The 24,126-nt window shown below is 44.7% G+C and overlaps 1 protein-coding gene across 1 annotated transcript in view; it reads left to right on the plus strand.

The window, feature by feature from the left end:
• Dok5 (docking protein 5) overlaps positions 1 to 12,389 on the plus strand; it is a 97,815-nt gene extending 85,426 nt beyond the window's left edge. Inside the window, exons 7-8 of the mRNA XM_090352882.1 lie at positions 7,380 to 7,500; positions 11,671 to 12,389. Coding sequence (XP_090209008.1) covers positions 7,380 to 7,500; positions 11,671 to 11,735 — 186 coding nt within the window. The 3' untranslated portion in view covers positions 11,736 to 12,389. The remainder of the gene's footprint in view (positions 1 to 7,379; positions 7,501 to 11,670) is intronic.
• Positions 12,390 to 24,126: the final 11,737 nt, after the last annotated feature.

The raw sequence follows: 24,126 nt of genomic DNA on the forward strand, positions 1-24,126 counted from the left end.
GATACCCTGATGGCTACACATTATAAAATAAATCTCTCTCCTAGGTTTTCTGGTCTCAGATAGGCAACCAGCTTCATATTCTCAGGGAAGACACTTTAAGATTCTTTTGTATCCTTCCAGAATATACATATGATGAGTTAATTGACACGTTCATTCATTCTATGGCTCTGAGCATGATAATGAGCCCTTATTGGTGGGGTGTATGTTTCAGGATTCCTAGAGGATGCCTGAATCCATGACTAGTATCCAACCTGATTTATATTATGATTTTTCTAATACCTGGTATTTCTACAATAAAGTTTAATTTATCAGTTAGTCACAGCAAGAGATTAACAACTAATAAAAAATTAAACAATACTGACAATGTACTTCAATATAGGGTATTTAAAGTTTATGAATTGTTTATGTCTATACATTTTTATTTAGTAATTTGGATCATAACTGATCATGAATAACTGCAACCACACAAGATGAAATTGCCTAGGGGTGTTCTGTGCTTGCTTTGTACCAGGCCCTGTTGCAGCACAGCAGAGAGTAAGAAGTAATCCCATCCCCCAAGATATTCGCTACCTGTGTTTTAGGGGAAACAAAGCCAATCAGCTGTCAGCTGCCAACAATGGATATATGAGTGTCTAGATCGGTTAGTGGATGCTATGAGGAGATGGAAGTATAGGCAGGAGAAGTGCCCTGGACTGTCGCTCTGGTAAAGTCATGGGGAGCTGAGGCCAGTGAAGAGGGAGCCTTACAACATGCCAAGGGCCAGTCATTCTGGGCAAAAAATAATGGCATATGTGTCAAAACTCCAAGACAGCTTGGCATGTTCCTGTAGAAAGAGTCTAATGATACTAGAGCAGGTAAAGTGAGGAGAGTGTAGATATCACCATGGCCACATCCTGTCTGATCTTGAAGACATAATCAGGGCATGGGATGTTTTCTCGGGGGTTATGGGGGTGAGTTGGGAAGTTATTGGATGGGTTAAAACTGACTTTGCCTTTAAAATGGTCGTCCTAGAAACAGATTGGAGAGCTTGAGAGTGTGTAGGAACAAGAGCGTGAACTTGTGATGGTGGGCTAGGATGGTGGTTAAGATGGTGAGAAGTGGTGAAGTTCCCACAGGACTGATGGGAAGGCTTACAGAACAGAGAGACAGGCAATCTTGGTGAGTTTTGCTTTGTTTGTTGTTGGATTTTTTTCAAGCAAGGAAGGAGGATGCATCTGTCACAAGGGAAGGAAGCTGGAAGTTTAGAGGGAGAGGGGCGTGAGAGAGGATAGCCAGGCTCACTCAGGACAGTGGGCAGGGGTCTGTGAGGTAGGTACATGGAGGCAGGAGGGCTATCACACACATGCATCTGAAGTTTGGGGTTGCAGTCTACACGTGGACATGACACATCACCCTTACGCAGCATTTGAACTCATCCCTGGTGGCAGGCTGACCTAGAGTACCTGAATAGGAAATTATTACTATCCTGTGCCTTGACGACGTTCTGTCAGTTCATGAAGGCCCAATTTTATGTATTGGCTACTGGCTAGTCTTATACTATAATTAAGACTCCCTTAAGAACAAAAATGAAATGACCAGCTAACCTGTTTTTCTGATACAGCAGCAACATTGAGAAGTGATTTTTGAGTCATTGGGAATTCTGTTTTGATACGCCAATTAAAATTAAAATTTTAAATTTACTGAAAAGCTAATCATTGGAGCATGTTGCTGACTTAATGGGTCCCAGAATAACATGTGTGCTCTGCAGAAAAAAATAATAAAAAGCTTATAAGGAAGGTTGAGTTAACGTTTATTTATTTACTCATTTTTAAGTCCAAGTTTAAATTCAGTATGTCATCTGGAAAGTTAAAAAAAAAAAAAAAGGGAGGGCTAAGAAGTCAGGTACCCTTGTTCAAGCCTATAATCCTAGCTACTAGCTGATCAGAGCGTGAGGCTAGGCTGGTTAACATGCATGGGGTATGGCTCAAATGGCAGGCTGCCTGCCTAGCAAGCGTGAGGCCCTGAAGTCTATCTCCAGTATCACAAAAAAGTTTTTTTTTTTTTAAATGAACAGAGAACTAAGCGGTAGGCAAAGGATATTTACCATACAAATAGTGCAATTATGGAAAACAGCAGTATGCAGAAATGTGAGAAGCTCTTCATAATACTTGAAAGAAAATGGTGGCACAACTACACATACATTAATGTTGAGTTTATAGTGTAAATATACAGCTGCATATTATATATATGTACGTAAGTATATAAATATGCACACATAAGATCAAATATAGTATATGACATGTGTTATGTATGTACATTTGAAAAGAGGCTGTCAGAAAATATGCTAGTGTATCTAGCTAGCTAGCTAGCTAGCTATCAGTCAATCATCGATCTATCCAGAGTATCAGGTCAGAGTTGATTTGAAAATCTGCTTTAGATACTTTTCTATACCTCATGAACATAAGAAAAAAATAAACCAAAAGAACATCATGTATGATACTATTTAAGCATGGGTGACTAATATCACAAACCACGAGACTTTCTTCCCCTCTCCATTCCAGGCAAAGATTGAGGGTCTTTGAGAAGGGCTAGGGTGGAGTCTGAGGACCCCAGAGCTCTGGGTTTCTTTTTCCTATTCTTATAGTGATTCCATGTGGGTAAGTAGGTGTCACCTTCTATTTCGTCACTGAAATGAGTGTGTATCAACTGGACGCTGACAATGAAACAAGTGCTCTAAGCATTATTGCATTTACGTTTTGATTTGATGTGTGGCTCTCTTGTTGTGGCTCGAAACTTCTTAACTTTTGCACTGGGTTCTGGACGCAGGGCTTCATGCTTGCAAGGCAGGTGCTCTTCCACGCCTCTAGCCCCTTTGTACTCTGGTTATTTTTGAGATGCTCTTACTTTCCCGTCTCTCTGGTTTAGAACTTGATTCTCCTATTTATCCTCCACTGAGGCTGAGATGGAAGGCATGTTTTACTCTACTTGGCTTTTGTTGATGTTGAGATGGAGGCTTTGTGTATCCCCGCTCCCCCTCCCCCCATCACCATCTTTCCAATCTGTGCCTCCCAAGTAGCTAGGATTACATGTGTGAGCTGCCAGGACCTAGCTACTGGAAACACTTTTAAGCCTGTGCCCTTGAACTGGAAACACATTCCAATATCAAACGTTCAGGTTTAAAAATAAATGAAGGTTCTCATTATGATCCTTTTCGGAAACTCTTGCTAAAAAGCTTATCACAATGTAGGTCTATTTATAAATATTGTTTGTATTTATAAACCTGGCCTAGGACATGGCGGCAAAATGGTATCTCTTCCTCCCTTCCTTCCTCCTTCTGTCCCTTCCTCCTTCCCCCTTCTCCTACTCTCTCTCTCTCCCCCCCCCTCTGTCTCTCTCTGTCTCTGTCTCTCTCTTCCTGACAAGAAATTAAGGACTAATGAGGTTAATAGGCAGCCCAATTCATGCAATTAGTAGGAGCAGACATTAGCGCAGATTTTCTAGGTTCCAAGTTTGGGTGCAGTGGGGAACTGTACTCAGAAAGACTGGTCCAAAAGTAATACACAGTGTAGGACATTGGTCCTCACAGTGCCACCCCTGGGGAATTACAACCATTGGTCCTCACACCCCTGGGGAATTACAACCACTGGTCCTCACACCCCTGGGGAATTACAGTGAGAGCCCTTTGGGGATTTTTTTTTTTAATCCATGACCCTGGGTCCTAGTGCTGAAACCCTGGGATAAGGAACCCCCATTTACATCTCTGCAGGTGATTCTTCCACTTGTCCAAAAGTGGACAACTTTTGACTCAGGGTCCAGAAAACATAGGTGGATTGTGTTTGCAAATACTATTTTCACAGGGGGACTGATGGGCAAATCTGGTATTGTCTTGGATACAGAATGGCATGGTGTATGGAGTGAAGGAGAGATCGAGGCTTGAGTAGAAAGCCATGGCGCCATGCTGGCTGCATCTCAAACGTTCCTTCCTGGATTTTCCCTTCTGACCCATGAAGTATGCTTAAGATATCTCAAGAAATTTGTTGGTTGTATATCTGTCTGGATAGATAGATAGACAGATAGATAGATAGATAGATAGATAGATAGATAGATAGATAGATAGATAGATTCTTAAGCTGAGGGTGTCAGAATTGCTTGAGATGTAGAAGATTCCCTGGCAGAGAAGATACCAAGGCATGGCTGTGGCTTCTCACTCACCACTCACTGCTAACTCTTTTTTTTTTTTTTTTTTTTTTTTGCCAGTCCTGGGCTTGAGCTCAGGGCCTGAGCACTGTCCTTGGACTTTCTCAAGGCTAGAGCTCTACCACTTGAGCCTCAGCACCACTTCCGGCTTTTTTCTATGTATGTGGTACCGAGGAATTGAACCCGGGTCTTCATGCATGCTAGGCAAGCACTTTAACCACTAGGCCAAACTCCCGGCCCCTCACTGCTAACTCTTGTGTGAACCCTTGGGGGCCTAGGTCGAGTGAATGAAAGCATGCATGAGAGTTTGTCTCACAGGGCTTGTCATCATCAGAAATGCCACTGGGGTTGCCTTCAAGGCCAGTGGGTGTTCTGAGTCTGATGAGGACAGACTTGGGTCTTGAGGAGGCCCAGTCTGTATGCCATGGGTATGAACTGCACTTCTTTCTGAATGGTCCCGGTCTGAGAGTGCAGCATTGATCAATGGGCGTGTCCAACAATTCTGCCCTGCTGTACTGCTCCCAAGCACAGTGCTCTTCTGTAGAAGCAGTTGCGTCCCAAAGGAGGAAGATCACAAGGTCCCTGATTGTAGCTAAGTTTGGCTTCTGCCCCCACACCTGGCCCCACAGTCAAAATGGAAGGGGAGGAGTGACCAGTCAGAGCTGCCAGACCAAATGGAGAGGACAGAGTCTAAAACTAGAGTTTGTGCAGATGGCGGGGGTGGAAGGTGTGGGGAGGTGGGGCTCCTCTGATTTCCCTTACATGGCAGAGTGTCCATAGAATCCTTTCTCCTGGGATTGTGGACCCAATGTTTCTTCATGAAGAAGAAGGGGCTGGGCATGTCGCCCTTCCCTCCCTGGCAGTGAGGAAGCTACTAAGTGGGATCAGACTGGGTGGCTGCTGCTGCTGCTGGTGGTGGTAGTGGTGGTGGTCTGGGTTTACATGGCACTTCCTCTGAGACCAGGTGATCAGGAGTGTCTATGCATGGACTGGCAGTGCTTTTGTAACAATCTGTATCATGCGCGCTGTGATCTGATTTTATAGTTTTGGTAGTGTGCCATACACACCTAACTAGGCATTTGATACTGGAAGGGGAGTAGCGTTTAGTGTCTTCAGAGTTGGGAAATCCTCCCTACCCCAATTCTAGAACAGGTTCATTACTCTCGAAAGAAACAATAGATCTCCCCAGGTATGGTGGTATACATCTGTCACGCCTGAACTTGAGAGGTGGAGGTGATGGGATTTAGGAAGTTGAGGCCAGTTTTGAACTACATCGCGAGACCCTGTCTCACATAAAACAAGTGTGTTGAGGGATACGGGCACAGTGGTGCATGTCTGTCAACTTGGATATTTGGATAGGAGGATTATGGTGTGAGGTCAGTTGGGGCAAAAAAAGTTGGAGAGACATCTCAATTATCCCAGCAGGATGGCATGCAGCCCTACTTGGAAACTAAAGCAAAAAAGCCTAGGGTGCTGAGCAAGCATGAGGCCCTGAGTTCAATCACCAGAGCTGTCAAAGAAAGTGGCGGGGGTGGGGGACGGGGGGTAGAGGGAATCTCAAAGAAGACAGCTTGCAACACCCAGCCTTGCTATGTGCCATGCCAGAGATAGGAAAGGAAAGATGAATTTTATAGTTGCTGGTTATTTGATTTTCATAATAGAAAGAGACTATGTTTATATCATATAATTTTAATATAAGGGAACACTTGGGAGATAGCATCCACTTTGAGTTATTCTCTTCTTTGCAGCGCATACGTTTCTGCCAGGATCACAGGATGGGGGGAGTATTTTTAGAAGGCTTATTTAGGAGCAGGCATAAAACGACACCAATGCCATGGCTTGTGGAGAACAATGCCAAGCCTGGCTTGCCGTGTCTCCTTCAACCATTTGAAAGAAGATCTAATTTTATGAAAGGTGGGCAAAAGTCCTGGTGACAGAGAGCAGGGATGGGGGTTCCCCACATGCCTGACTCCCTCAAATTGAAAGATGACCATGTACATGGCTGGGGTGGGGGAATAGAAGAGAGCTCCTGTGGAGGGGTTCAACTGGGTAAACGGGAGAATGTCAAGAAAGAAGTGTAGACTTCCTTCTTAAAAATGCCACATGCTTTTTATATAAGTGGATTTGTTTTCTTTTACTAGCTACACAATACTTTCACATTAAGGAATAATCACCTCAAATCATACCATTACAAAATATGGGAATTAAGACTGGTTATCATGAGTAAGGACCAGAAATTCAATCGAGCGGATGTAAATACAGCACACATAAGTTAGATTACCTTTTGAATTGCTTATTTATGTATTTGTTACTTTGTCAAATCAGTGAGACTCATCGACACAGTAAGGGCTGAGCCCTCATATGATGTTGGTCTTCATGGGTGAAGGAGTAGATTTTGGGTCTGCACCCACCACCAGGAGTGAAGGTGAACTTTGCCTTTTCCTCATCATCACCCTCATCATCATCGCCATCAATGACTGGCTGGATTACTCAGTGCTCAGGGATCCAGGAAATCAATCGTGGCCAGTGGTTGCTTTATAATAAAAGGAGGCAGCGCTTGTGTGGGGGTCTTGATGAAGAGTGGCTGGACAAGTGGGCGGCTGTGCCTGGTGAGCCATTCTCCATAAGTAGGTAGCTGGTGTCCTCCTGCCCACTCTGCTGGGCCCGGTCTTGTCAGGACCATCTTCTCCTTGAGTCCTTCACTCTTCTTCCCAGATAGATGCCAGGAGTTCCGTGATCACTGCTAACCAGCCCTGCCAACACACCTCTGGTCCACTGGGCAAGCAATGACTTGCATACCTACTATGTGCCAGAAAATAGCTTGGACCCAGCGAGGGACACCCGAGTGACTCAGACAAGGCCCAATCTTTACCATGCCTCCTCTGGTTCTCTCTTCTATACACATTCTCCTAACAGCCGGGCCCGGCGGGGGGGGGGGGGGGGGGGGGCACTGGCCTACCATGGTAGAATCAGTGCTAAACTTGGCCCCATCAGGGCGGCAGGGAGGAGCTGAGCCCGAGGGACGTCCCCGGGTCAGTCTCCATGGCCTGTAGGGTGAAGGATGGAGCCACCCACCAGGCCGCCCCCGAGTGCGCAGGGCCGGTGCTTCTGGACCTCAGCCCTGCCGCCCTGCCTGCGCGCTCCCCGGCCTGAGTCCCTCTCGCACTCACGCGTCTCTGCCGCCTTTGCTTCTGTGCCCACAGCTCCAGATGAAGATGAGCGAGCGCGCGGCCTCGCTGAGCACCGTGGCGCCCTTGCCCCGCAGCGCCTACTGGAAGCACATCACACGGCAGCACAGCGCGGGGCAGCTGTACCGCCTGCAAGGTGAGAGGCGCGCGGTGCGGTGCGGGGTCCACGGGCCCGGCGGGCCTCTCCTCCACCCACAGGCCGCGCAGCAGGCCGCGCAGCGGGCCCTGGGGACATGCCACCCCGGCACCCAGTGAACCCTGCCCCCGTGCACCCCCAGACTCAGCTCCCTCCCCCAGCCGGCTAGCAAGCACCCCACTGCTGCTGTGCATTCGTACAACCGAAGAAAAACAATGACCCTGTGGGCTCATGGCTGCCTCTCCCAGGAGGACAGGAGAGCAGGGCTGGTACCGCCCTGGCCTTGTCTCCCTGTTGTGAAGAAGACAGTGGCGCCTCACTGCAGCTGCCCTGCAGCCAGCGCGTGGGCAGTGACTCGCTCCAAAATGGGCTGGGTAAATTACCTTCCGAGATTTCTCAGCAGACCGGTGGGTTAGATCAGGTTATTGGTATCACATCCAGTTTAGAGTTTCGTTTTTGCAGTATTTGAGTTATACTTTTTGTCCATATTTAATCACTGAAACTTTTATTCTATTTTATTCAGAAGATTATTTAGATGCACTGATTTTTTTTTAATTTTGGGGAGTACTCTACCACTTGAGCTATACTCTCCATGTCTTGCTTTTGAAATTTGGTTTTCCAAGAGAGAGGGTCTGATGGTCTGGCTTGGTTTAGGTTCATGATCTCCCTACCTATATCTCCTGTTCGCTGAGACTACAGATGGGCACTTCTGTGCAAGATTTGATTCGATATAGAGTTTTGTTAAGGCTGACTTGCTGTGAATTTGACTCTGGGTCCTCCTACAAGTGCCACTGGGCTAGGCTACATTGGCATATGCTTAAAAGTCCATGTGATTACCTTCAAACTTTTTAAAACTGTGGCTAACATGTGCAGGTACAGATATCTAAAGTTATCTTGCTTAACATCAGTGGCCAAAAAGCAAATGAGAAAAACTTGCACATTCTCCTGACATCACCCACTTCCCGCTTCTTTCCTTCTCTTCCTCCCCTGGGCTGGGGTGGGTGATCCTATGTGTGCCACGAAGATGCCATTTCTGCTCATTTTGCTGGTGCTCCTATGGAGTATAACTCCTGGACAAGCCACCTATCCTGGATTTCCAGCTGTCCTTTTCTGGCCTTAGAAATAATTCAGACCTTACAGGACGTTTGAGGAAAGTGGACATTTCCTGCCTAAACAGTCCACGCGCGCCACCTGCTGTTCAGTTTTACAGTTGTGGTTTTACCGCAGTGGTGCAAGGGGAGGTTTTGATACATGAAGACATCTATTTTTCCCCTCCCTGTTTCTTCTGCTCCATTTGCCAGTTATCATGTGGAAATTCTCTCCTGTGGCGAGGTAGATATAAAATCAACATGGGAGGGAACTCTAGCATAAAAACTGGAAGACATTATGAAAGAAAAATATCCAACAATCTTTTCATTGAGCACGATAGCCCCAGGATTCTTTTAGAAACACATTGGATAGAACAAAATCAGTATCTTCATCGTAAATGTCTGTGGATGGTAACCATGGGAGATAACACCCTTCCAGAAAAGTCCACTGGTCCATCAAATTCGAGGTGAATGTTCCATGGTAATTTCTCCTCTAGGAGATGGAGAATACAGCCACTCTCTGAGGTGTCCTGGGATAAACGATGTGTTCCATCTTGCAGTTTTAAACCAGAGCTCTGTAATTTCCTTGACTGTGAAGCTCCTCTTCTCCTTTGAAAAATATTAAGATAGCTCAGATGCAGTGCTAAAGTCTCACATTCAGGCTTTACTGGGGAGTCAGGTCTCTTCTTTGAGCATATTTTTAAAAAAATGACTCTTTGTAGGGGTCTGCTGGGGTCAAGCTTCACTTTGTTGCTTAACATACACGATCTTACTTGGATCTCTAAACAACTACCCAGGGGAGTATTTTATTCTCGTTTATTGCTGGGGAACCAAGAACTCTAAAGTCTCATACTTATCCAATATCTAGCAAGTAGTTTAGACTTAATAATTTCCGTTGTCTGTTTAGCTGTTTCGTTCATTTACTCAGATGATGATGAATTTGCTTCTTTATGCCAGCCCAGGGGCACAAAACATGCACATAAATACATATATATGTGTACATATATATGCACACACATTTATATTACATATGTGCATATATTGCTCTGGTGTGTCTTTGCTCCCAGAGCTTAAAATCTAATGCAGCATTATGGGAAGTAGTTACCTAAATATTTCCTTTCAAATTTGATATGTGTAACTGGCAAAGGAAATGCTTATCATATTTATACACAGAAAGTGTTTATAGAGATTGAAGGCAGAGTTGTAGCCAGTGGAAGCTCCAGCATTTATCCCAAGACTTTAAGTCTAGAAGAGGTAAGCCGAACTGCCATCAGAGCTAAGCATTCTCCATAGAGAAAGCAATGAGTGCAAAGGCCCTGTCTCAGATCAGATGTGGAGCCCTCATAGGGTGGAAGGGTGTTGGTGTGGTTGGCCCCAAAAGCATGCAAGGGGACAGTCAGCAGGGGGTGGCTGCAAGGCCAGCCAAGATTTGCTTATGCAGAGTGTGCAGGGAAGTGCTGGAGGACGCTGAGCACAGCAGTGTGTCAGACATTTTGGTTGAATAAAGGAGGCAGTGGGGAAAGCAGCCCAGGACCATTGCACGTGAGTGAAGATGCTCCATTACTCCCACATGCTCACAGCACACCTAATGGAATTACCTTAAAGATAGCATCACTCGCTTTCAAACAGGAACAGGGAAAGTACACCCCTCTGTTTTGATCAGATCGAACGTCTCAGCCCCGAGAACCAGCCATTTTGGGGTCCCACTCCTTAGATCACATTCTGCCCAGACCCTGGATGGATGAGTAGGAGACCCCATATACTTGTCATCCTTCCCTGCCCATGAGCTCTGGTCACTGGTTGCTACTCTCTTAGCCACTGTGCACATACTGTAGGGAGTGCTTGGATTTTTGTTCATGGAGCAATCGAGGCCGACTTCCCAGAGGTACCCTCTAGCCCCAAGCATCTATTATCTTCCAAACAGACAGGACACTGAAAGGAACTGCAAGTGACCCTGTGAAACATGCTGGCCTCAAGACATACAGATGCTGTTCAGTGGGGGTGGGCATTGTCCCATAGCAAAGTTCAGGTCAGGAGGCAGCAGCCCTGGATTTAGAACATTGCCTTTCCATGCCAGCGCTTCTGTCTGCTAGCTTTGCTATCTTGAGCAAGACTTTGCCCAGTCCAGGTCTCTTTCTTCACTCACTGAGATGACCAGAGTGGTCCTGTCCTCGTTTGGCTTGGCCAACACTTGTATCCATTAAGAGAACCACGCAAGGGCTTGGAAGAGGCTTTGTGCTCTTTGAGACAGGAGAATAGAGAGTGAATTCAAGCTTGAGAGCCACTTGCTTCCCTCAGTCTTTGTGTTTGCTTCAGTGATTAAATGTGGCATCATTTCATATGTGTAAGTGGATGCTGTAGACCCCTTAAGGCCTGGACCCATGTTTCTGGCTTTGTACTGGCTCCTTGGCCACATATGGGGACCAAGGCCCAGTTCTGAAAGCCTTCATACCTGCAGTATAAGTTGAAGTCACCCTGAACCAGCAGGTGGCAGCAGGGATTGTTCAACTATGAGTGCTTATAGGCCCACCACAGCGCGTCTGCTTCTCTTAATAAAGCTTTATTGGCACCTCTATGTTTGTCCTTCACTTGTTAACGGCTGGCCCTTTACAGGAGAAACTTTGCCTTCTCTGTGTTAATGTCACAAAGAGGTTACTTGCTGACTGTTTGACCTTGCTTAGATTGGAACCTAAACTTGAAATAAAGAAGTTTAAGAAGTCACTTTTATAAAAAAGTGTATTAGAGATGTTATTGGCTTATTTTTTGAGGTTTGCCAAAAATATCTCCCTTAAAAATTTTTCCAGAGTTCTTATTTTTCTATTATCTCCCCTGAAATCTCTGGGCATAGTTGGTGTAGATGAAAAATTATGGAAGGGAATAAGAGCTAATGCTAGATTGAGGCTCAAGGAAAAGGCCACGTGCATGTGGTACATTGATCATGATGGCAATATGCATATTTCTCAGTGGCCTTCAGAGAATTCCCATGGCATGAGTTCCGTTAAGTGAAAAATGGGTTACTAGCTAGTTTGATCGTGAACTTTCTTGAAACATAACTGTTGCTTTTAAATTCTCTTTGGAAAAGATGTCACCAGCCCTGTGAAGCTCCATCGAACAGAGACTTTTCCTGCCTATCGATCTGAGCACTGACGGTGACTGTCAAGAAGAGTCAGCGCTCTATGGTTCATCCGCCACAGATCTACACATGGGGTCACAAGGATGATGGTGGTGGTGGCAGCGGCAGAAGGAAGAAGGAAGGAAGGAAGAGAAATGGCTTCACATTCTGGCTAATGGGTGGTCATTGGGAAACTGCAGTACAATGCGCATATTTTCCTTTCCTTTTCCTTTTGTTTTCATGAAGTCTTAGCCTCATTGAGACACGCTGTATGGAGATCGACTCTACCCCGCTCTTTTACAGTTGGACAGAGAAGAGTCAATGCCACATGTGTTTTCCAGTGTACATAGTCCTAACGTATCCCCGGCTGCTCCAAACTTTCCTTCTGTGGATTCGTGTGATTTTCCTTCTGAGTGTTTTGATCGTGTGAGTCAGCATTGACAATAAAATGACTCTTATGGATTGGTTATTAATATCGTGTGCTTCTGGTTAACTACTGGGGATTGGTTTGTTCAGCTAGTACTTGGCAGACATTTTTATCTATTATATTCAAGACTCTCCTTTCAGGACACCCTCTAGTAATGTATATACTATCTCACGCTCTTCCTTTCTTTTTTTTTTCTTTTTAAGCTTTTATTTTTGCCTGGAGTACTTCCCTAAAATATTTTAAAATAAAAGATCATTCCTCATCCATACCGTCTGTGGATTCTGGCAACAGAGTTTTCTTTATATTCTGGGTATTTCTCCAAGGGTATATGATTTTTTTCCTTATGAACTGTGAGTATGATCCTGTATTGCATGTGATACAAATGCATCCATTTATATTCTTGTTCACAGAGTCTGTGATGCTGATCTTACCAAGCATATGAGTTCTCAGTGCAGTGCCGGAGTCCAGGAATCCACCTACGAAGTCTGGGCCCTACTGCGAGGGGCTTCAGTGTCAGAAGAGAATAGCCAGGAAACAGAGCTAGAGTGAGGGCACTCACTTGCTCAGTGGGCTTCCCGTGGGCTTAGGTTCTAAAGAGAAAGTCACTCTGTTCCCCAGGTTTGCTGGCTGAGGAAGGGGCAGGTGGGAAGTTGAGTCATGCGACCACTGGACCTTTGGATTCCTAGAAAGTGTACACAGAAAAACAGGCAGACAAGCTTGCTCTAAGCTGGTAAGGTAGCCAGATAAAACACAGGGAATCAGGTTAAATTGGATAGTAAAGAATACATATGGTTTTCTGATAGATGTTTGGTAGAAATACTGCCTAGGGCAGGAGTGTATTTTTATGAGCTTTAATGGTCTGTATTTTTCCTAGTTGATTCTAGGCTTGAAATCGTATTTGGCATCTAGCTCATGACTGATAAATATGCATTGAATGAAAAGAAGGAAGGATAAACTCAAATCCTTGGGAATGAATTCTTTTAACATGAGGAGGCAACTTTGCATTGTGTGTAATGGCTTCTCCATTCCAGACCCTTCCAAGAGTATTGTTATTTATTTATTTATTTATTTGTCGGTGGTGGAGCTTGAACTCTAGGCCTGGGCACTGTTTCTGAGCTCTTCATCTCAGGCTATCACTCTACCACTTTAGCTACAGAACCACTCAGGTTTTCTGGTGGTTCACTGGAGATAAGAGTCTCATGGACTTTCATGCCTGGGCTGGCTTTGAACTGAGATCCTCAGATCTCAGCCATCTGAGTAGCTCGGATTATAGGAATGAGCCACTGGCACTTGGTGAGTATTACTCTTTTTAAATGTACAAGAATTGCCTACAGTTTCAAGAAAGTAAAATATTGTTTTTCTAAGGTCCAAATTAGAAACATAAAAAGGTTCATTGGCATTAGTACCTTAAAGTGCAGAGAGGCACTGCTGACACCATGTTTGCTGTGGTCCCTTGGATCTTCGTTACCTGGGATTCCAAGGACAATTGATGCTTTCTCAGGAGTTCAGACATCCTGGACAAAGGAGTCCTGACTTCAACCAACAGTTAATTAACTGAGTCAGGACAGATGAGTGGTTGAGTTCCAGTGGCTTTCCTGGGATGCCCTGTTGCTCTCTCTGGCTTCTCCATAGCTTCTTTGCATATCATTTGAACTCATCCTCCTGTTCATTCTCATTTCTTCAAAGTTTAGATTGCTACCCACTGTTGCCAGTTCCCTCCCTCTTCATCCTCCTGAGCATCACTGGATTTTTCCTTCTGAGACCGTCTCCTAAGAGATTTTCCCCAATTTCCACAGCCTTGGCAGCAAGGGCAAGCGGGGAGGGGGAGATAAGCTGAAGGACCAGAGGAAGGAAATGGAATTAAAGGCATAATTATAATTCTAATGAAGTCAGAATTTCTGAAGCAAGACTGAAGCTAGTGCATGTGCAAAGGAATGTTCATTGTAGTCGCTATAAGTGAGAGCCTCCTGGAGGCCATTTAGTGACAGAAGGCTGTGCTGGAATGACAGTCTGAGCAGGTGAATCTTAACAGTATTTATTTATCATTGAGCACAGACCTGAGGATTTTAGTGGTGCTATCTAATCTCTGTAATAACTCCATGAAGTATAATTATCATCCTTATCTAACACATAGGGAGAAACAGAGCCTAATTCTTATATCCCCAACAAACTTTTCCTACAAGGGGCACATAGTAATCTTTGTGGTCACGTGGTACCCATGGTCCTGTAGTGCAAAAAGCAGCCCCAGGTATGTGTGTGCAGAGCTGTTTTGATAAAGCTTTTATTCCCAGACATAAGGGCCAGAAGCTCTGCCCACGTGAGGTTGCCAGCTCTCGTACCCGACTAGAGGGTGAGAACTTCACGTACTGACTTTTGATTCATTTTAGATGTTCAGGCAATGACCATGAGAAAGTAATTTAGTATTCATCTAGAATTGATAAGTATTGCAGGCTGGATATTACTGTAAGGACAGTGCATCTGAATTTATACTGCCTATTCTATAGGCTCTAAGTATGCAAGCCCATGTTTTAATAGCTGCCCTTACATCTGGAGAATGGTCATCTGAAATGATTTTGATTTTCATTTTTTTGAAATCGGAGACTCAAGTGGCAATAAGTGAGAGAGAGAAGAGCCTTTTGAATTTGTGGTGGACTCATATTTAATTAAAACTATGCTTAAAAGCATTAGGTTAAGACTGCCACTAATTTGGCAAGGAGAGTAAACAATGGCATTCTTAGATGAGTTCTATGTTTTACGCTTACAGCAAATACAGGAGATATTCATTCATCTACCTCCTTAAGAGTAAGGGACCAATGCCATTTAGAGAAAAAAGAGGCAGGATAAATTGAGGAAAATGAGGCCTGGTGAAGGCAACTTAGAAACGGTATTTTCAAACACAGAAACATTATCTTTGCTTCAGAGACAATAGGATGCATTCTTTCTGGAGAGATGTATTTCTTACCCCAAGAATAAACATTTAGTTAGTGAGATATATATCTTCCTGAGGGAAATGTTCTCCTGAAATGTAAGCAACCTCTTACCCAAAATGTAGACAGCACGATACCTTCCTTATCTCAAGAATAAGCATCTGTCTTATGGTAGGTGAACTTTTACCTGGAAGAAATGCTCAAAACATGCAGGAATTCAGAGTGTGTAACACCTGGAGTCATTAGAGCAAAGATAAAATCATTGCATAACTTTAAAGCAGGGAGTCCCTCACAAACTTCCTGCGTCCAGTGTCAGGAAGGCTGGAGGATCATCAAGTGAAACACACACTCGGGCTTCTTTTGTGCCATTTCTCCTCCTCCTCCTCCTCCTCCTCCTCCTCCTCCTCCTCCTCCTCCTCCTCCTCCTCTTCCTCATTCTTTTTAATTTATTTATCTTTTGGGGATCATGTGCTGAACTCTAGGTCTGAGCTTCTATTTCCATAGTGCCATTTCTGGCTTTTATTTTTTTTTTTGAGTAGTTTATTGGAGATAAGAGTTTCAAGGACCTTCCTGCCCCAGCTGGCTTCAAACAGAAATCCTCACATCTCAATCTCTGGAGTAGCTAGGATTATAGGTGTGAGCCACTGGTGACCAGTGACATATCTACAGAACAATGCACATATGCATGTCTGAAGTATGTGCCATAGAACTTTGTGATTCTGCACGTGAATTAAATTTTCTTGTGTTAGCATTGAAAGTGGTCATGAATGTGGTAATTGGTAAAAGTTTGTGTGGCTAAGTAAAAGTTTCCATTTCCCTTTATTTTCAGCGATATTATATAGCCAATCAAAACCTCAATGACTAGTTGAGAAAGACAGAGCGAGGAAGAAGACTGAGCACTGTGCATTTTAATTCCTTTTGGGAGCAAAGTGTCCACCTTTTCCTTTAGTTCTGCCTGGGGTGAGTTTCATAATTAGGGAGTCCTTCCTCTAAGATGAGGTGTGTGGGGCGGGGAGGGGGAGGGGGCACTGAGTTTCCTCGGATCAGTGCTCTCCTGTGAAGACCTTCCATCTATTTGTCCAGTAATTGACCTCTGATGAGGCGGATGGCAGAGTTACCACTGAAGCAGGTTCCCAGCTTGCCACGTCACAGTGTCTGCACTCAAAGCTGCAGAGCTGTTTTCCCCATCACTGAATTACTTTTTAGGTTTGAACCTATGGAACAAAGACAGAAAGAGGAACATTTGGTTATCAAAGGGAGCCAGCCCCCAAATTTACTTTCCTTTCGCTGTCATGCAAATTTCCAGTCGCAGGCCTGCAGGATGGCTTTGAAGATGAGGATCAGAGGATCCAGAGGTGGCTTCAATGCAGCTTCTGATGATCCTGTGATTTAAGTTCTGAAGGAAGAAAAGAGCAGAGAACAATAGTAAGAACTCTCTCTCAACCTGGGAGAAAGCTGGTGTCTAATTCTGGGCCCTCTCTTGCCTGGAGGAAATGTCAGTGAAGACCCAGCGGCCCAGACAGGGCTGGTCCAGGAGTCCTTGAACACCAGCCCTGAGATACCAATTGAGGCTCCAGGGAGAGGGGGACAAAAGATTCTACTTGACTCATTTTTGCTAAGGGTTGGGTCTGTTTCTTGGCCGTCTGGACTTGAGCTCACATTTAGTAAAATGCAGGATGCATACATGGGATGCTGAGTTCTTGCTGCAGCCTCACGGAAGCCAATTGGCCTGGTGGGTGGTACTGAACCAGGAGCTTCCAACAGTTATAGGTGAGGCCAGGGCAGGCGTCTTCACCCTGAATCGGGCATCAGAAGGGGTTAGAAGCCGCATCAGTTTTCTAAGACACTTACTGACAATCCTAACCAGAAGGCGCAGAAATGATGTGTGCCCATGGAGAGGACCAGTTCTGCTCTAGAAGCTCTGGTCAGATGGTGTGGGAAAGATGTCCAGAGACAGATGGGGGAATTTTCTAGCAGCAACATTCAGCGGAGGTTGTTAGTCAGGAGGAGGACGCTCATGCTGTCAGTGGAAAACAATGGAAGTCTAATTTATAGACTCCGTGGATATTAGGAAGGCCTGTGTCCAGTGGGCGAATTTATTCCAATCCAATCAAGTGTTAGTACATGGGAATGTGGGTCCTGGATTTCTAGATCTACAGGGTTTTTTTGGGGGGTGGTGGTGGTGGTAAAGGGGGTGAGAGGTTAGTGGATCAGCTAAAAACTGGAAGTCAGTTTATAAAAATTTCCATGTTTTTTTAAAAAAGAATTTTGAACGTTTGTAAAAAGAATTGCATTCTGATGAATGTGTTGTAAGTCAAAGGATAGCAAAATAAAACGGGCCCAAATCGGGCATTAAACTAGGTTTACTTGCATATTGGACATTAATAATACCTTGTGAATGGAGATAGCTAGATGATAGATAAATCAATAGATAAATGGTAGATACTTTCATAGTTGATAGAGAGATAAATGGGTGGATAGAAGATGAATAGGTAAACAGATGATTGTCTAGATAGATAGATTGGTAGATGATTGTGGGATATGGGGCTCTTACGGGTTGCACGATTCCTGCGGTAGACAAAGGAGATTTTGCTTTCGTTTTTGCTCTTGAAATCATTTAATATTTTTGTTCCTGAGACATGTGTATTTTAAAGTTCTGGCACCTTCATTCACCCTCTGTAGCTAGCAATGTGGGATGTTGTTTTGTTTGTTTGCTTGAAATAGCAGCTTATTCTATGTTCACGCTGGACTCAATTTACATGTCTGGTGCCTCAGCCTCTTGAATGCTGAGATTACAGGTGTGTGTCCCCATCCCCACCTTCATGGGAAGTTTCATCAGAAACTTTACAGGCCAGTAAATTACGTTTGAGCAGGTGTTGTTAGTAAAATAGAGATACGTGAAGAAACCTGCTTATGCTGTCTTTTGAAAGACAGAAAGTTCCATGACCTTGGACTTGGCATGATAATCTCTTTAGCCGGTATTTTATTGTTGCTATTCATCAGCCTTTGTATTGAAAACCCAAGCTGTTATAAAATTGCTTTGGTGTTGTAATGTTATTTGATATGTAATGTCTAACACCTGTCAGAGCATGGGAGATATATTCAGGGGGTGGCAGCAGATTAAATCCAACGTTTAAGTCAGGGAAAATCGCTTTTGAAGGCACATGAATCTGAAAGAGAGCTTTACAGACAACAGGAAGTAGGGACTTCCCTCTGTGTGGGAAGCCATGTACTTTGGAGTTCAGGCTAAGGCCACACCCTTACTGCTACAAAATTTAGAATATTCCCGCCTCAAAAATTCCCTCCTGACTTCTGACCGTCACACCACCCCCCACCCCCCGGCTCCCAGGCACTTTGGCCATGGGAAAGCTTCTTTCCCTTTACTTTTGTCTTTCCTGAAATTCTATATAATTGGTATCATAAAGCATGCAGTGTGTTTTAAATGGTGAGTGAGATAAATTTAATGTGCTGTGACCAGTATGTTGACATGGATGAGGACAGGAAGTAGCAGTGGAGAAGGTAACTGTTCTGTGACATTTTGGTTTTTGGGCAGGTGTCTTTGAATTTCTGTACATATGCTGAGTCCCAGGGTCAGCTGTGTTCCTTACTGTATGTTACCAAAATTGAAATGGCCCGAACAGTCTCAATGGGAGATGCCTTCCAAGACACACCTTGGACCAGTGGTTAGATAGCTGAGATGACTGGCAAAAAGGAAGGATGGGATTGCATGTGATTTGACAAGCTCCATTTTGGGCTGGTGGCAGATCATCTCATCACTGGGAATTATTAACATTATCATCAGTGCAAAGCCCTGCATGTAATCACACAGGCAGGAAGTGTCCTGTCCTGCCCCTTACAGCTTCCTCAGCCCTCAGGGAACCTCTGGGCTGTCTCATATTCAGGCTAGTGAACATGATTTCTAGTTCTCAGGGTTTGGCGAGGGAGGAATAAGGCAGGGCTCTCTGTTCTGGAAGGATGGGTGGTGTGACATGGGTCCTTCGGTAGTGGAGGCTGCTCAGTGCATTGGAGGGTATTTAGCAGCATTTCCGGTCTCTCAGGAGATAGCAGTTGCCCTTTTCTCCTTCATTGTGAAGTAGAGAACTGTTAAAGGTCCCTGGGGAACATATTGCCAAGGCATGGATAAAATGTCCCCACTATTGGTATCTTCCTCCCCTTTCTTCTAAGAGCACATCTGGTAGAGCAGCTTGGGAGATGGAGGAGGTTGGGCCTCAGTTCACAGAGCCCAATACCCTCGAGGGCTCTGGGGAAACCATGGGAAAGTTCTGGGATAGATTGCTTGGGTTGGTGTGTGCAGTTTGGCCCATTCCTTCCCCCCCCCCACACACACACCAGGTACCCATCCCTGAGTGAGTGATTTCAATGCCTGTACCTCCTTTGATCTAATTTACCCAAGGGAGAGAACCATCATCCCCTCCTTTCAAGTCCATTGGAAGATGGAATAGAGCAGAGCGCATGGATGCCTGGGCCAGGGTCGGTCGTCACAGGGTCTTACTTTTGGTTAATAATGACACATGATTCAATCGGCTTTAAGGGCAACACCACTGGAGCTTTGTCCCCATGGAGACCAGCTATCTGGATGATCCCAGATTTCTCAGCTGAGCCTAGCAAATCCCACATCTGGAGAATGTGCTTTGTCTCAGGCCAGCTGGGACCTGGTCTCCTGAACACAGTCCAGCAGAGCAGGGAACAGTCTGTTAAGCCACAGCTGGTCCTATCAAGCATGGCACTGAATTGCTCCATAGCGAACGGCTCATGAGGTTTTGTATCCACAGAGTTTCAGGCCACCAGGCGGGTGGAGCACCAAGAGGCAGACTCAGCCTACTGTGGCCGACGAACACTGGAGGTCAAAATAGCCAGCAGATAAGAAGTAGCTGAGCAAAAGTAGAGCTGAATGGCACCCATACTTCTATTGACCTAGAAAACTGAGAGTTCCAAGTAAATGCAGCATTGGGTTGCAGCTACTGCAGACAGTAGAGATCTTAACTTTATGTCTGCATCCCAGAGGGACCCAGTGCTAATAGCGGGTCTGTGGCCAGAATTATCTCATTGTACTAAAGCTGGGCTCTCTTAGTTTTCTACCAGGCTGAGACGTTCCTGGGATGGGTACTATTTTCCAAGATCTGGTTCTGCATGGGATGAGAGAGTCTTTTTATTTTGTATGGAAGCTAATGCTACAAATGTCTGTGTGATCTTCATTTTCTCCTAAATGACAGTCTCAGGTTTGTTTGAGGAAATAATGATCCAACGTGAGAATACCGGCCTAGGTTCTCTGGGGCTTCAGGGACAGAGTTACAGTAGTGGAATTTAGATCTGTGGAATCCCTGCAGAAGACGGTACCATGAAACAAAGCCTTAGGGAAAGGCAAAGGCTTACATATGACATTCATGTTCTTTCCTTTTTCAATCTTTCCTGGAATGCAGACGGCATGCCTGGAGATGGAGAAGTCACTGGGCTTCCATGTGGAGCAAAGGCAGTTGATAAGGATACCAGAGACTCAGTTGAAGGCTGGCACTGTCTTCTCTTTACTCCCTATAAATGTCTGAGCCAGATGTGCAGTGCTGGCCCATGTCCAGACTTATTCCCTACAAAATGTTCTCGGGTTACAGATGTTCTGTAGTATATGCCAACAAACAGAATATAATTGACCCAGTGGGTAATAACTTCAGTGTTGTTTGGCAAGGGTTTGAAACATGGAAATCATTCAGATGTGTACATTAATATCAGTCTTCTAGGGACTGGGCAGTATCTCTAGTTAATGGAGTTTCTAGGTGACACATGAGGCAAATGGAGGCATCAGGGTGGGGGCCACCCATATTTATGGGATTTCATGAAAATGTTTTATTTCTTTTAAGGTCTGTTGAAAAACATCCCAATTAGGATGACACTTCTTTATCTTAAATGTTCTATAATATATAAAGATATCTATCTATCTATCTATCTATCTATCTATCTATCTGTCTGTCTATCTATCTATCTATCTTTTTGTTGCTGGTCCGGGGGTTTGAACTCAAGGCCTGGATACTCTTTGTGAGCCTTTGGCTCAAGACTGATGCTTTTCCATTTGAGCAACAGCTCCACTTCCTGCTTTTTGGTAGTTAGAGAAAAGAGTCTCATGGACCTTCTTGCCTCGGCTGGCTTCAAACCATAATCGTCTGCTCTCAGCCTCCTGAGTAGCTAGGATTAGGGCTGTGAGCCTCCACCACCTGGCAGTGCACTGTCACTTTAAGATTCTCTCATAGGAGAAGCAGTCTGTGAAGGTGAAAGTCTTCACGACCCATGAAAATAACCTTTCTGCCAGGGACACCTCATTTCAAAAGGGAACTGGTTCATTTCAGGCTTCTTCATGTGACTAAAGGAATATGCATCCGCACATAGCACAGAAAGTATGTGTGTTCACTGGAAGGCCTTAGCATCTGAAAGAACTGGGTTTGAGTCCCAATGTGGCTTTGAACGAGTTCCTTAATTTTCCAGTAATCATCTGTATGCCATTGATCAACCCAATGGAATGTTGGCTGGGCAATGGTGGAAACATTCAGTGCTTAAATTGAATGTTTAAGCTTTGAAATAAAAGTAGCAATCACCTTCTGAAGAAGGGTGATGCACGTTAGAGCAGTTCTCAATAACTGCTGTTTACAGCAGCCCAGTTCTGTTGTGAACGCTAAGCCAGCTGTATCCACAGTGCTCTTTTCTGTCACTGGATGAGAGATGAGGTGTTTGAAAATAGCTTTCCCTCTCAGTGGAATCTTCTATTTTCTCAAAAACCAAAAAAAAAAAAAAAGCCATTATTTTCACTTGAATTAAGACTCAGTCTTTCCGCAATCATCACACTGATATCTCAGCTTGTCTTTTCTAATGATTTTATTGTGTCTAACTGTTTGTAAAACTCATTCTCTCAGGAGACAATGAGGAATGTCAAAGACCCATTTAACCAACCATCACTGGAAAAAGTCGGAATTTCAGCCTTGGTTTGTTGATTGATTGCTTTTTGTGGATGGGGGAAGATTTTCTTTGTTCATTTCCACAGAACCCCCCCGCCCCATCTGTGAAAAAGAAGTCATCGGTTATTAGAAAAAAATGTGTATTTCCTCCATTATGCTGTATCACATGAAAGCATGCTGAAGATTTTGTAGTGGATATGAAAGTGTCAAACATAATTTGTATGCAAATATCCTCTGCAAAGGGTTGCTCTTGTTCCTTTTCTCCGTTGCATACAGAAAAACATACCCAGTGTGTTGGAGACAAATATAATGATAGACCCCACTGTGATGAGAAACTTTCACAAGCACATTTTGCTGGTGGGTAAGGAAACAGTTTTCCTTGTATCAACTTATTCAAATTCTATAGAAGAAATGCCAGGATTTCTCTTCTCCAGGAGAAAGAGACTTCAGACTTCCTCCCCTCTGTTATCAAATATACCCATTTTCAACCTGTTTACCCCTGCCTGGGGCCAAAATTCCAGGGAGGTTCCAGGGAGAATGTGTGTGCCAACCCACCACCCGTAGGCTGCAATCACTTTTCTTGAAGCTGCCAAATTAACGCAAACAGCCAAGTCCCTACCTTACTGTGTTGTATGGAAAGAAGGAAGTGGAAGCACTGCCCGCCTGGCTGGACGAAACTCTTCAGGATTAGCCTGGGGACCCTCCTATGACCAGATAGCAGGGCAAAGCAGAACTTCCCCAGCAAAGCAGGAAATAATGATTTATGGAGTGAGTGTACCTGTGCAGAAACTGCCAGAGAAACAGATGCTCATGCTCAGGCAGGTAAGCAGTCCTTCTTGAGTCAACCACACCTTGAGAGGAGCCCGGTGCTGTGTGTGGTTGCAGGGAACAGGAGGAAATCATGATCAAGTGACATCACTTCCTGAGAAGCCTAATATCTCCACGACACCGAGTAAGCAGCTGGGCAGAGGCGGGCACCAGAGAACCATGGTGATTGTTGGGAGATTCTGAGTTCCTTGGTTGGAAGACTGAGAGAGGCGAGGGGTCGTCTCTGAGCGGACTCTGCTTTGCTTTTGTCTTTTGAGTGGTTCTGCTGATTTGGTTCTATGGAAGTCATGGAGCATTTCAGAGAGATGAGGGTTCCTGGCTGTGACAGATGGCATGCAGGTGGCCCTCTGTCGGATGGCTTGAAAAGTTGTTTACATTAATTAAATAATTCCAGAAAGTGGATCTGTAATTCAAACAATAATATCCTAAATGGAATGTGGTTCTGTTTTATCCCCTCGGCCTTGTGCTCATTCTTTTTGGAAAGGCAGAACACAAATGAGTCAAATCAGTGAATGCGTTTGTCTTGATTACATACTGAGCTCAGGGCTCTCCGGTGTCCAGGAGATGATTGAGTCATTGATCCATGTGGCAGCTCCACAGCGCTTCTCCAAGAATGAGGTATGTGCAGAGCTGGCTGCAGGGCCCAGTGGGAAGCAAGATGTGGGATCTGCCATCAGAACAGGCCGATTCCTCTTAGTGCTTGAAGTACAGCTTTGGAAGCCTATCAGGGTGACGTTGGCCTTAGAAAATTCATTCTATGGGTGAATCACACAGACATGAGGTATCTCTCTTTCTTCCTTTCCCCTCCCTTCCCTTCCCTGTGGTGACATAATGACAGTAGGGGTCGTTTATTCACTTACTGATCCATAAGTATTGAGGACCACACAGATCCAGGCCTCTCCTGTCCTCCTGACTCTCACATTTTTGTGAGACACACAGAGAGCACACAGACAAACAGAAATACCAAACAGACAGATATTGTGATGAAAAAAATTACAGCCAACGCATGGAACAGGAGTAGGGGCTGATTAGGTGCGCAGCAAGGAGGGTCACATGAAACCTTGGAGAACATTCTAGGCACCTAATGAGGTAGCGTAGTGACATGACACTTGAAGTCTCAGCCATAACTGGTTTCTGCTGAGAGTTCATTTACACAATCTATGGATAAACACACAACATGAAAACACCGGCAGGGCTCCATTTAGACCTTCACCTGTCTTGACAAAATTGCTTTAGGACTTCACCTCTTTGGGGGCAAGGAAGGTGGTAGAAACTGGCACAGTCT

The sequence above is a fragment of the Megascapheus bottae genome, chromosome 18 (genome assembly GCF_031878675.1).
Source record: "Megascapheus bottae isolate mThoBot1 chromosome 18, mThoBot2.hap1, whole genome shotgun sequence".
Taxonomy (NCBI): Eukaryota; Metazoa; Chordata; class Mammalia; order Rodentia; family Geomyidae; genus Megascapheus; species Megascapheus bottae.